General features: G+C 42.5%; 1 protein-coding gene across 1 annotated transcript in view; it reads left to right on the top strand.

The window, feature by feature from the left end:
• The window catches only part of PDE8A (phosphodiesterase 8A), a 193,869-nt gene that overhangs the window by 152,114 nt on the left and 26,746 nt on the right, over nt 1-15,009 (top strand). The window contains exons 9-14 of the mRNA XM_032790623.2: nt 4,980-5,068; nt 6,924-6,975; nt 7,073-7,115; nt 10,175-10,252; nt 11,462-11,532; nt 12,631-12,795. Of these exons, the coding sequence (XP_032646514.1) occupies nt 4,980-5,068; nt 6,924-6,975; nt 7,073-7,115; nt 10,175-10,252; nt 11,462-11,532; nt 12,631-12,795 (498 nt within the window). The remainder of the gene's footprint in view (nt 1-4,979; nt 5,069-6,923; nt 6,976-7,072; nt 7,116-10,174; nt 10,253-11,461; nt 11,533-12,630; nt 12,796-15,009) is intronic.

Here is a 15,009-nt window from a genome sequence, read left to right on the forward strand (position 1 = left end):
GCTCCTGAAATCGATGGTAGCCTTGGACCATGGACACAAGCAATCGATTTTGTGATCGCATTGTGGACGCGCAAAACCGATTTTATAACATCGGTTTCGTAATATCGGTTTAAACTACTTCGAAATAATCGTGCAGTGTAGACGTAGCCAAAGATGTGATTAGTCACACTGTGTATATCAAGGTAGTAACATGAGTATTCGTCTAGAAAGGCAATGATGTGTCTCTGTGCAGATGGAACTCGTGTCTGGATATTGACTGGAGTGCTGGAACAGATCCAAGAGACATCCAAGGGCTAAAATGATGGTGCTTCACAGTTTTCTGTTGCCTCTGTGAAGGTGCATCCAAATAAAGACACATGGTACAGGTCTGATACCATTATGTGGTGTTCATTGAGTTAAGAATACAGACCAGTTAGTTCTATTGGGCCTCATGACTACAGCGTCTAGTATTCACTATATCCAATTATCACATTTTCAGTTATTTTTAATGTAATAACAAAAATGTCTCTTAACAGAAATGTATTTTTAGACTACTCATGGTGTGTTTAAAAAAAACACTAATTCTGAGTAATATTTTTCCTCTAAGTATGGAGCTGTCAAGATTTTCGTGTTTTAGTATTCTGATTTCAGGACACCCTCCTGTGAATATTAGTGAGATATTAAACTTTAAACCCTACATTCCTGGAAGGTCTTAAACTCTCCTCGATGTAGATCTGTGTTTGTTTCATATGTCTTCTTATTTTCCATTGGGACACTTAACATTTTGTAATCTACATAGATTATAAAAATGTAGAATTTTACCTATTATCACAAAAGGAGTTCTTCCATGAAACATTCGCAGATGCAATTTTACTGTGTGGTTCAACATTTGAAAGATCACAATACTTTGAAAGTGTTTCTCCTGGAACAATTCAGTATAAATTTGCAACTAACTTGCCTCTGGAAGGAATAACATTCTCCAAAAAATTTTGGTTGTGTCAAGATAAATCTGATTTGACTTATCTGTCTCCCTCCATGTTTGTGATTTCTTTTTACATATGAAAAAAGACTGCTTCCAGTTAGCAACCAACTATGTGGGCACTGTGACTTGATTACACCAGCTTATAATATACCAAGCAATTTCTCTAGCCCAGACAAAAAACTGTGTTGTGATGTTTTCTGATCATCCGGCACATAGTAGTAGTTCTTATCTCGTGATGAGACTAACCCTTCCCAGTTTGAGACTACGTAGTATCATAACAAACATAGTAACAAACCAGAATTTCTCACAGAGCTGCGCTAAGGATTTGGGGGAAATGTTTCTAGTTGTACAGTGGGATCCAAGATGGATCTATGCCTGTTCATCCACACCTGTAGTATTTTAACTCCTGTGTTGAGAAACATTAATCTGTGGCTAAGTTTAGCATCTTCAAAGAGCATTTAATTGGCATTTTACACAATAAAGCAAGGGACTGTTTTAGCGAATGGACTTGGATAATCCATGTAGTATACAGAGATCAGGAAGAATATTGTAGAGCCAAGCAAAAAGATGTCTTTGGTTAATGTGTGCTGGCTGTACTCACAAGAGACCAGCACTACCACAAGGCATTTTCCTTCTGTTCTAATTTAAGAAATTAAGACACACCCCTTGCATATTCTTAACTCGTTGAATGAATCAAATTAGATCCACTGAGGTGAAATGTGAACTAGCTGATCACATCTGACTAGAAGTTTTGCTGAATCTAATCCCTATGATCTGGGACAAAAAAAATCTTTATTTGAGATAGTTTTCACTTTTCATAAAATGAGGACAAATATACACCACAGTGAGAGTGTCTCCCACCAACATAATGTCAGTGCAGACAGCACTTAGTTTGGTGTAACTTACGTTGCTCAGGGGGGATGTCTTTTTCACATCCCTGAGCGACATAAGTTACATTGACTTAAGCGGTAATGTAGACCAACCCTTATGAAATACCTGTTGATAATTCAGACAAGGCTCCCAATCTTTCTCACTGCTTGGGAGTTACACCGCAGAGGAATATAAATCCTGCACACTATAGGGAAAGTTCTTTAGTTATCTAAGGCAAGTGAGTAGTTTGTAAGGGTGCACACTGTGTGCAATTTTATACGAAAAATGAACCAAACTCAGTGGCCCTTCCCTGGACTCAGATTACATTATGGAAGATTTTGTGCTCGACATTGGTGTTTACAATGAGCTTTGGTGTCTTACTGTATATATGAATCCATGGGATGATGGATAATGAAGCATTGCCTTCCGAAGGTAGCATTAGAGCATTAGATTATTATATCAAGGATGTTATTGATTCTTTCTTTTCTACTTACACCAGACATTCTTAGTCTTTATTTAACACCAGAACATTAGGCCATGCTGAAGTGACTGTGGCACCATATTTCTAGGACAGTAATTCACTCATAAGGATGAGCTCAGTTGAAGGCATGTGTCGAGAGGTACATATTCTCTGTTTAGCTGGCCGACAGAGGTTCTTGGAGAAAGCATACGGAGTTCTTAAAATATGTTTATGTAATATCCTTGTAAGAACTTTACATAATGGTTGGTGTTTGGTTTAGACCAGAACTGAATTGTTCTGACCCTTCTCCACATGTTGCCTTTCAAGGTTTTCTTGTTTGTTTTCTTTTGTTTTTTTTTTACAACTGTGAATTTTGCCTATTGAATGTGAAGCAAAATCCATTAGTGACTGCTTCTATCCTGACATGATGGGAAGGCACTTGCAGCTCTAGAATTATTCAATCTGTGCATTATGACTTCATCCTTTTATGCATATTCTGACCTTATTATCTGGGTTTAGAGATTGATTACTCATCTCTCCCTTATCCTGGTTGTCAGGGAACTATTGCTATGTATCATTTTAATTCCAAGAGCATAGAACTGTGTAATGTTTGCTTAGTCCTCATTTATATTCCTCATGCAACATTTGGGAGAAGATATTATGCTTGCTTCCCAGTTTGTTGTGCACAGTTCTTTTCTCAGACTGACACATGGAAAAACCTTTCAGGGTTTTTATTTTTTTTATTATTCCTTTCCTTCCTCTCCCCCACGGCTTGGCATTATACAGTCCTTACGAATGCTGGATTCTTTGCTTGTTGGTTCTCCTTCCCCAGTGCAAATTACATTAGAATGTAGGGCAAATTCTACCCTCAGTTATGCTTGTGCAGTCTTGGCCCATCTGTCTGTTGGTTTCTCTACAATATAAGGATAAATGTAGGTGTGTATATACCTTATTCTGTACTATGTGTATGTGCACATGGCTACACATGTGCATAGAAAACCTGATCAATTAAAAGACTCCTTGTAACTTCAATGGGCTTTGGATGACACCCATATACAGTAAGCAGTCAACTTGTTCATCGTTGGAAGCTCTTGGACCCAGATTTTCCAGACTCTTTTTTTTTCTTTAAATTTATGCTACGATGGACAAACTTGTGGGCATGACTTTGAATCCACTCAAATATCATGGGTCTACAGACTCCTTCATACTGAATGTTATTGGCTTTGCATTATGCTATGGAGAAAAGAACAAAAGGAGGCGCGTGGGAGAGAAGTCAGGTGAACAGTGGAACAGAAAGCAGACAGAATGAGGAGGAGGTTGTGGGAGAAGACTGAAGAAAGCTATAGAGAGAGAAAAAGAATTCTACTGGAAAAATATGGGATCTACAACATCTGTTTGTGCCAGCCTCACTTGTGGAGTTTTTTCTATTCCCCAATACATGGAACAGCCTCTGCTTTAAGCAGAAGTTGTTGAGTTAGATATATGAAAATAATAATAGGAGTAACTGGGTGAAATCTGCCAACTATTATACAGAAGATCAGATAATGGTCTCTTCTGGCTTTAGAATCAATGAATAAAAAAAGATTTTTTTTTAACAGGATGTCCTTTAAAAATACACCTCTTCCCTGATATAATGCTGTCCTGAGGAGCCAAAAAATCTTACCGCATTATAGGTGAAACTGCGTTATATCAAACTTGCTTTGATCCACTGGAATGCGCAGCCTTGCTCCCCCGGAGCGCTGCTTTACCGCATTATATCCGAATTTGTGTTATATCGGGTCGTGTTATATCGCGGTAGAGGTGTATAGGTTTAAAACAGGAATGGAAATAGTCAGTTTCTGAAAATTACATCCAGGGCTGACCAAAAATTTTACATCTAAGCTATTTTTTGACAGAAAATTTGGTTTTCAATTAACTGCAACCTTCACTAGAAGTTTCTGCCTTCCATAGAAAATTTTGACTATTTAAAAAAAAAATCATTCCATTTTTTGGATTGTTGACAAAGTTGAAATGTTTGGCAGAAAAAAAAACAAGTTTTCTTACAAACTCTACTCACCCGATAGCCTGAAACCCAAGAGTGTGGATCTATTATAACTACAGAGCTAACTTCAGAGACCAAGAAGTAGACATGTTTCAACCCCCCCAGAGTTGGAGTCCGCTGGAGCCCATCAACCAATGCTCCCCAATTGGCTGGTCAGTGTGCTATTATATATACAAAACGTTTCTCATGTTTTCTGTCTCTGAAATTCAGCTTCAAAATTGTGTGAAATTATTTTGGAGTTTAAATTCTTAAATTTCTTTCTATAAATAACATATTGGGGCAGACGGAGTGGCTGCCTGCGTTTTCTGGAGAGGTTGATAATTTTTCCAATGACCTAAAAGAATGATATGCTTATAAGTGGAGTGAGAATCCACAGCCCTAGATGCATCTTCAATTCCTCTTCTTTCATATTTCCTCTTTCTGAGTCCACGTTTCTCTGACACGTGCATTGCTTCTAAGACCCCTAAGAATGAATGTCTAGGTCTGGGATTGCAAAGAAGATTAAAATGAAAATATATCAAATTTAGATTTTTTTTATTTTTTCCTGACTCTCTTGGCAGTAATAAATGAAGAGGAATTTGTAGAAATTAGCCTTAGATTTGTTGATTACTTAATTGAATGTAATTACCCTTGAACTACTCTTGCAGGAATGGCAAGGAATGTATTACACCAAAAAGAAAAATGGAGATAGCATACAACAAAATGTGAAGATAATACCTGTCATCGGACAGGGAGGGTAAGTGCAAAAGTTAATATGTATTTGAGGTCTGATACAATGCTCAATGAAGTCAGAGACTCCCACTGGCTTCAGTAGGCCTTGCATCAGTCTCTATTGCTTTCTAAGTGAAATCCATCCCTACAGAGCTGGGAGCCTGTAGTGGGACTGATCCACACTTAAGTCCTTAGGGTAGAATCCACTTGACTCACATAATGCTCAGCTAATAGCACTGTATGCAAGGGAAGTGAAATCCAACCCCTAATGCAGAGCCAGGGTTTGGGCCAAGCTCCCCTATGGCTATTATTCCAGCCTGTGGGCTAAAGTGGTGAGTGCTCCATTATGCCTTGTGTTGAGGCCACTGGAGGGAGCCACATGAATCTAGAGCCTATGTTCCCTCCCATCATCTCCATCCATGCTGGCCTATGCAAGCTGGTATACAGACTGGTTCTCTGGTGCAGCTACTTGATCTGTGTAGGTCCTTTACACTTACATCCCAGGTGATCTTCACCCAAAGGGAGCTAAAATTCCTTACTCAGGCAAAATTCCCATTTTCCCAGCATTTCCAGTCAGCTATTGACTGGGATGTTTAGAGCAGAATAGTAAATTCTGATTATTAGAACTTTGATGTTAAGTCCCCCTATGCAATTTCAGTAAGGAAAGGGGGACCGGCTGGCATATATTGTAGCTGTCCCTAAACTCGCTGAGAATTTTCTAAACATGCACCTTACCTTACACCTTAGTTCCTCCTATCCCACTGAAGCATCAGGCAGTCCAGTTCCTCCACTGATTATCATCACGTGCTAGTTGTGATGCTTCTTCCCAGATGATGCCAGTGGAAAACATGCAGAGTTATTAAAATAATATGGGCCTGATGATATAAGAATACACTTTCCTCCAGGAACCTCCACTTTTGTATGTCCCTTCCTTCTCAGCAGGGGAGGCTCCAGGCACCAGTGCAGCAAGCACGTGCCTGGGGTGGCAAGCCGTGGGGGGCAGCCTACTGGTCGCTGTGAGGGTGGCAGAGCGTTTCTGCGGAAGTTCCACCGGTCCCGCGGTTTTGGCGGCAATTCGGCAGCGGGTACGAGTAACGCACGGGACCGGCAGACCACTCGCAGAACCGCTGCCGAATCTGCGTGACCGGCGGACCTCCCGCAGAAACGCCGCCGAAGGCTGCCTGACTGCCATGCTTGGGGCGGCAAAAAACATAGAGCCGCCCCTGTTTCTCAGGCTGATCTATCTTACCATGAAGGAAAGGTTGTATGCAACTTCTTTCCTATCCAACAAACATTATAGGTTAATTAAATGAGCAGGGGAAACTCCACTTTTTATAGGCAGAAGAAGTGAGATGTTTTAAATTGCTGGCATCCCTTAGTAGTAATTCATACTCTCTATTCTCCATCAGTGGAGCAAAAGCATCTGGCAGCTTGTAACACAAAGCAGAGGAGATGGACCTCTACTCCTGTGTACATTACCTGAGTACAAAGCAAACGCAGCTGGCACACTGAGTGTCATGGCAATCCGGAGGCATTTAGGATGGTACTAGTCTAGGTGACTGCTCTGCCCCTAAACCCTGTAGTCTGTCTCTCTGGACCTACATCATTGCAGATGCACCAGCCATACCTTATACCTAAACTTCCCCCAGCAGCAGCAGAGAATGAGCCCACATAGTATGGCTATACAGCACATACATCCCACCCTTCCTCCCTGCTGCCCTCCAGTGCAGCTGCACTGCATTGGTTCCAGGCCCCCACAGAGTAGAATTTGTCCTGGATGGATTTATTGCTAGTATGGATCTTGTAAATTTAAAATGCAGCTAGATGTGAATCAGAGCTGGGAATCAGAACAACAATAACACATTGTTTTTTGCCTACAGAAAGATTAGACACTATGTGTCAATTAGTAGACTGTGCAATGACAACAATAAGGTAAGAAAAAAGGTGATTAGTCCATTTTAGTTTAAGCAGAAAATATCACAGTCTGATCAGGAAATTGATTAACTGGATTTCTTATATTGATTTGTAGGCAGAAAGAATATGTGAACGTGTTCAGGCTGAATCTCAGACGGGTACGTTATTTCATTTTTGTAACAAGAAGTATGGGATGTATGCAGGAAAAGATTAGATAGGTCACTAAGATCAGACTCAAACGCGGGTTACACAGCGCAGTGAAAACAATAATATTTTGATAGCAATAAGATGGTATTCCTGGGGGAGACAAAATAAATGCAAGTTATCTATGCCAGGCAAATTTGTTTCAGAAGTGACATAAATCAAACAAACCTTGAAAATGTAATGTGTCTGTGTTAGAACCATGAGTGGGTACCACATTTGGCTCTATTTCACATTCTAGTCGTAGGTAGTGTAGTTGATGCAATCTCTATGACTAGATTAGAAATGTCAAGGACACCATCTAGATGGAATTTACATCATGGCTCATATAATTCATGGCATGCACCTTTTGCTGCTATATTGAAAATCTGTTGCTTTTGCTACGTTGGGGTATTGCAAGTGGATGGATACGATGATGAATGCACATAATTTAGGGCTTGGTCCTGCTCCCATTGAAGTTCATGGTTAAACTCGCCTTGCCTTCTATGGGCCTTAGAGTTCCAGAGTTTACAGGGTGGTTTCAACCCCAAATCAATCTGTTTATATTCTGAACAATTATGATTAGGAAATTCCCAGTTGGTTTTTTATTTAATTTAAATTTAAACCCAGATAACTGCCTCCTCCCTTAAAAAAAAAATACTGACGTATTCTAGCAGGATTTGCCCCAAACATTACAGCTTCCAGTAGTGCCACTTCAGGATCTGGGGCCAGTGCTGCAGGAGACAACAGTACATTTTAACAAGGGGTCTCGTATAGCAAGCGTGCCTCTAGGCTCCTTCCCACCTGAAGCAGGTGGTGTGTGGGACCAAGTTATGCTATTCCGCCTTCTGTTACAAACAGAAAAGCAGAGGAATCAAACCCACATTCCTCATGTGCCTCTGGTGGAAGCCATCTTCCATTGGAGGGTATGGGGGGACAATGAGGTAGCTTAGGGAGTGAATCAGAAGAAAGCAATACCCTAGCATTCCAGGGAGTTCTGTACAAGGAGCAACCATGGATTTTGCTATCTAACTCTACTCTCTCCTGCCTGGTGGTCTTAAGACACACATACCCCATCAGTGCTGGGATTTGCCCCTCCAGTGTTGGCATTTTAGAGAACTTAAAATAAAACCTTTGTTCCTCCTCTCCTCTCTGCTAAGCCCTTGGGCTCTGCTCATAATTCGTTCCCCTTTTGATCTTCCCACCCTAAACTAGTTCCTTTGAAGGGATGAAGGAGTATGTACACCCACACTTAGGCCTTGGCTACACTTGCAAGTTACAGCACAATAAAGCCACCACAGCACTGTACCTCACTCCCCGTCCACACTGGCAAGGCACGTACAGCGCTGTGTCTCCGCGGCTACAGCGCTGCTGGTACTCCACCTCCCCAAGAGGAATAAAGTTTATTGCCCCACTTCTGCTGTGCTGTGGCGCCAGTGTAAATGGGGAGTAACATTATTACACACTGATTGACCTCCAGAAACGCCCCATAATCCTTTTAATGGAAGCATCCTCTCTTGTTTTGTTGTGAACTCCAGATGCGGAAATGCCGTTTCAAAGCACCGTTTTGGGGGCTATTTATCAAAAAAACATAAACACCGTTTAACTCACAGGCTGTACATGTGCAAGTGTAGCCATACCCTTAGCATCCTAGGCTGCAACTCTCTGTCTGCTCCTTCTTGTTGTACTCAGTAGTAATGCCCCCATCCCCTGCCTTAGGCAATCTCAGCTCATTGACAAACACTTATATGGTATGAGTCAATTAAAACTAAAAAACAAGCAATGGGCCAAACTCTGTCCTCTGTTATCCTTGTGTAACCACTTTCTGTGCTAATTAACCACATGTAATGGGACTGCGTGGGCCTAAGTGAGCTCAGAAATTGCCCTATTGACTTAAGTCACTATATCTGCCTTTCAGTTCCCCCATCTGTAAAACAGGGAGAACAGACTCCCTCTCATAGGCTGTTCTGAGGATTAAGTAGATAATGTCTATACATATGTCAAGGTTGGCTTACTAAATATTATTATTAATTGTACCGTCCAACAGCTCTTGCATGAAGCCATTTAATGGTGATTTTCTAACTTGTGAAATATTCAGACAACAGAGAACTCTTGTCTACTGAAGTTTCTATCTTGCCTTAGAGCCAAATGCTGTCTGCCTCCGGCTCTGAACACATCTAGTGCAGGGGGTAGCCTCAAAGACAACGCAGACTCCACCCAGAGTTTGAGGGGTTGGTAGGGTGGGACAGGGAAGTGGTCAGCGGCTTCATCACTGCGTAGACCCATAGGATCTGAGGAAGAGCTCTGTGTAGCTCGAAAGTTTGTCTCTCTCAGCAACAGAAGTTGGTCCAGTAGAACATATTACCTCACCCACCTTGTCTCTGTAGATCCATAAGGGGTGTTCAGGGGCCCCTCTGACCTGTACATCGCTATTACTGGCAGTGCTGTGACTGAACCGCCACTCTGCACCAATGCCGTGGGTTGAGAGAGGACTCTAAATGCTCTTAGCCCTAGTCTACACTAGGGGGGGAGATCCATCTAAGTTACACAGCTTCAGCTATGTGAATGACGTAGCTGAAGTCGATGTACTTAGATCGACTTACCATGGTGTCTTCACCGCGGTGAGTCGACTGCTGCTCCTTCCTCTCGCAGTGCTGGAGTACAGGAGTCAACGGGAGAGGGCTCAGGGGTTGATTTATCGTGTCTAGACTAGATGCGATAAATCAGTCTCCGCTAGATCAATCACTACCCGCCAATCCAGCGGGTAGTGTAGACATACCCAAAGATCCTCTACATAAAGACCATTTACTCTTGTGTCTTTGCTTGAGGCAAGAGCAGCATCCAAAGAGTATGACGTGGGAGCATCCATGGCAAGGCCAATGTGAATACAGTTCTAAGAAGCTGTTTCCCAACCAACTGTAGCATTATCCACATTGCTCCGCTGCTATCAAGCTTTTACCTATGTTTAGTTTCCTTTAATATATAATCTGGGAAGAGCCTTTGTTGCAGTCATTGTATAACACTGATGTCTCTACAGATATTCAGACTTGCCGACACAAAGATAGGAGGAAAGGATCGCTTGATGTCAGATCCACAACCTCACGAGGAAGTGATGGTATGTTAGATAAGTGGATGTTTATATATTTTTCATATGGCTTTTAAAAACCCTCCAGACATGAATATTTCATATTTATGCAACTACCCCATGTGTTTTGCCTCTGAGCAATATTCTTTATCCTGTTTTTTTGGAAAACTTTAAAAATGAAAGGCTGTATTCTGCTACCCTTACTAACATTGGGTAGCACTTACTGTCATGAGTAATCCCATAGAATTCAATAGAGCTACTCACAAAGTAAGTTACTCTTCTTCATTAGTAAAGATAGCAGATTCTGGACCCCCCACAAGTATTGGGGTTTGTTGTAGTTTCCCTATCTACTCTTCCCATTAAAGTCAAAGTTCAATTTCTTCTTAGTTTTTGTTTGTTTCATTTGCACTATTTTGTGTCCTCCATCAGGGAGTTACACTTCATCATGGCATATCACCCTTCCCCTTAGTAGGTAGTTCACATACTGCAGGGTTTTGCTGGTGTTTATAAAGCTTCTGTTAAAACATGTATCAGTACATTCCAGGTAATGGTCAAAGTCTGGTGAAAATTTGAAGTAACAGATTTACTTCTAATTTTCACCAGACTTTGACCATTGCTACAAAAATAGCCTGGATTCTGATGCTGACGATGTGCTCAGCATCAGCATACAGAATAGCACAGAAGTAGCCACATCTTACTAGGTTACAGAACAGGAAGTAGCCTAGTTTGGTCTTTGCTGCCAAAAATTACTAATTGACACAAAAGATTTCCAGTCCCTGATTAATGACATCGGTTGTTATAGGTCAGAACCTCAGTTGGCATAGCTCATCATCGATGAATAAAGTTCAAAGAACCTACACTGATGTACACCAGCTGATGATCTGACTCATTGTGTCTTGTCATGTCTTACACCCTTGTAGTATTACATGCCCCTCTTCTCCCCCCTAGAGATAACATATATAGGCGCTTGTGGCTGAACATTTTATAAACCATTTAAAATATAAAAACAGCAACTATGTTGCCAGGCCATTGTGGCTGCTTATCTCTGTTCTATGTTGTTGGTGATTCAGCGTGCATCTATGTGGGCATCCTTATCAACATAGCAGGACAAGTGTGCATATGCCTACTGTTATAGATGGTCCTGAAGGTCATGCCAAACGAGGAATTCTTGGCTAACTCTGGATGTCATGCATTGTCATTTTTAATCAGAGTGCTAATTTTGCTTTGTTTTTTGCACAGGCAGTTCACAGAGGCGACACTCCTCCATGGCCAGGATACATTCCATGACTATTGAAGCACCCATCACCAAGGTAGTGCACCACTGTTAGTGTTCATGAAGTCAGACAATCGGAATTTACCTGGATTTTTTTCTGAAATTCTCTGGCAGAAACCCTCTGCACAGCATCTGAGCTGAGTAGCTGGGCCACATGCAATGGCTGTAGAAGCTTATGCTGGCCCTTACACCACGTCTTCCCTTTCTCCCATCTCCCACAGTGAGTGACTGGAAGGATCCAGGAAGTGGCAACAGCTCTGTTCCCAATCCACCCTCGCCCCCAATACTGTCCCTGCCTGTCCCTTCCATCTGCCACACAGGAGTGTGCACCATCTGCATCGCTCTCCGCATTCAGCCCCCTCTTTAGCACAATCACACTGGTTCTGTTGCCTGGAGGCACTCTGCCCATGCAAAGGAAGGGACTGGATTTCCCCTTCATACATATTCATTGTAATGCATAGGGGCTGACTTTTATTTTTCCCTAGGGGTGCTCTGCCCTGAGGTCCTGCCCCCACTCCACCCCTTCTCCCGAGACCCTGCCCTCAATCTGCCTCTTCCTGCCTTGGCTCTGCTCCCTCTCCAGCGGCCCCACTATCGCTCTTCCCACCTCCGCTCCAACCCCTCCCTGAGGTCCCCACCTGCCTGTCGCGTGCTGCTCTCTGCCCTCCCCCAGCTCCTTCCCCAGCCCCCAAACAGCTGATTGGCGCCGAGCACCCACTATTTTTTTTCTGTGGGCGTTCAAGCCCTGGAGCACCCACAGAGTCAGTGCCTGTGTTGTAATGTATCTGAAGAAATCATTCAAGAGACCAACAAATATCAGTTGCTTAATAAAGTGACCTTCTGATACAGGTAGTAGGGGATTGTACTGAGTCTGTTTGGAGATACTTTGGGCGAGTGTCTTAAGATAGGAAGTTGCCTAATAAGAATAGCCTCTTTAAAGCCTCGATCCTGCTCCCACAGTCAGTAAAAGACTTCAGTGTTTCACTATTGATCCCCTAGAGGTTTCACAGTAGTTCTACACAATCTGAATTAAATACTGCTATGTTTAATAGCGATAACTTCTCATATTAGTCACTGAGAATCTCTCTTTTCTTCAATCGCTTATAAGTTTCAAGAGTTTCTTATATTAACCTAGGTAATAAATATTATCAATGCTGCACAAGAAAGCAGTCCCATGCCTGTTGCAGAAGCTTTAGATCGAGTGTTGGAGATCCTAAGGACCACTGAGTTATACTCTCCGCAACTTGGGACAAAAGATGAAGATCCACATACAAGTGATCTTGTTGGAGGATTAATGACAGTGAGTACATATGATGGCAAATGATTGCTGACATAAATGCTGGGGCCTGGATTCTCCTTGCATTTACTCTAGTTTACATCAGTGTAGCTTCAGTGGAACTCCATTGATTTAAATGGATTCACTCCCGATTTTTACATTGTTACAAGTGAAAGGAGGATCAGGCACCTAGATTATTTTTTTTTAATGGAATACTCAAGTATACGTATTAAAGTTCTGTGCATAGGTTGGGAGCCCAAACTGCATCATATGATGCACGCATGTGAGGCAGGGGAGATTGTGCAGGAGGTGGAGGTGGGCAGGCTTCTGTGGGAGGCAGAGGGTGGGTGTGGATGCCTGCAGGAGTCTGGGGGGGGTTGTGAGGGAGGTAGGGAAGGGGTTCTGGCTGCCTGCAGGAAGTTAGGAGGCAGGGTGCCCCCCAGTTCGCTCTCACTCCCTGTCAGGGCCAGTTGGCTAGTGCCCAGCCAACCCTGCATCTTCCCTGCCAAGCCCAATGAGATAGGAGGCTGCTCCCACTGTTGCTTCCCACCAGCAAGCCTGGCTCTCCTGCAGGGCACACGCACAGAGGCCTCTCCAAGCCCAGCTCCCCTGCAGCCTGCCTGACCTGAACAGACTACATCAGTGTAGCACGTGCCAGCAGGATCTATATGGGACATTAAAGCACCACCCATTAGCGCACTCTGCACTTCATACCACTGTAGACCAGTCTGCAGCCCCATGGAAAATTGTTTCTCCCAAAAATCTGCCTCGCCGAGGCAGTTGTCTACTTTACCTACAGCTTGAGTGGCCTTTGCATCTTGGTCCTGCTTTGAGCAGGGGGGTTGGACTAGGTGACCTCCTGAGGTCTCTTGCAGCCCTAATCTTCTATGATTCTATGATCTACTCTTTAAATTGGCACAAATCAGTAATTCATTGCTCACTTCATTCCATCTGAACCAACCTCTGTAAACGTGTGTTCTGATCCCACACAACCCCGAACGTCAGTCCATAATCACATGGCATAAGGATTCACAGAAAGTTAGGGTACCATAATATACAAAATCCTCACTGGATATAGAGCAAAAACTTTTACAAAGCAAAGGGAGAGTCAGAGAAGGGATGTCTCAGAGGATTAATGTATCGTCTATATTTATTTTTAAAATGATCTACAAGAAACATTTATTCAGCAAAGGATCAGTTGAAAATTGAATTAAATTAATCCATCTCATGTACAAACGGCATTATATTGGTAATCTGGCAGCACAAGCAGAGGATGCACTGCTCGTGGTGATCAAGGAACCGTCTACGAAATGACGTGGCTTCTCAGTGGTAAATGGCAGACACCAACAAACACTCTCATCACGAACAAACAAGGCCACCTACTAACAACTGAAAAAGAACAAGAAATGCGCTGGACAGAGCACTCCAAAGAATTGCTGAACAGGGAGCCATCTAAAGAGGAAGCAAACGTCCAGGAGGCAGAAGATCTTGATATCAACACAGACACCTCAGCTAAGGAAGAGATCATTCAAGCCATCAAATTCTTAAAAAATGGGAAAGCTCCAGGCAAGGATAACTAGAATGCAGAATTGTTCAGGGTAAATCTTAAATTAGCAGCATCTATCCTGGACTCTCTATTTACATCAGTCTGGGAAAGGAAAAAAGTGCCAGATGGGTGGACCAATGGGGTTATAGTGAAGATACCCAAGAAAGAAACTCTTGGTGATTGTAATAACTGGCGTGGTATCACACCTTTATCTGTGCCAAGCAAAGTATTGTGTAAGATCATAGTCCAGTGTAAATTTAAGGCAGTTGATAGTGTTCTCAGAAAAGAGCAAGCTGGTTTTTGGAAAAGACGTGGATGCACAGATCAAATCTTCACTCTACTCAACATAATAGAACAGTGCTTAGAATGGCAACGGCAACTCTACATAAATTTCATAGACTTTGAGAAGGCTTTTGATAGCATTCACAGGACCAGCCTATGGCACATTCTGCAGGCATATGGAATTCCATTCCATATAATAAATGTCATCAAAAGCTTCTATTTCAACTTTACATGCAGTGTTGATCACAGTGAGCTCAGTTTTGAAGCCAAAACAGGAGTATGTCAGGGGTGTGTCATAGCTGCAATCCTCTTCAGCATGGTCATCGACTGAGTAATGTGGCGTACAACAGAAGACATGTCAAGAGGCATTAAATGGACACTCTTCTCATCCCTTGAAGACCTGGACTTCG

This window comes from Chelonoidis abingdonii, chromosome 9 (assembly GCF_003597395.2).
Source record: "Chelonoidis abingdonii isolate Lonesome George chromosome 9, CheloAbing_2.0, whole genome shotgun sequence".
Classification (NCBI taxonomy): Eukaryota; Metazoa; Chordata; order Testudines; family Testudinidae; genus Chelonoidis; species Chelonoidis abingdonii.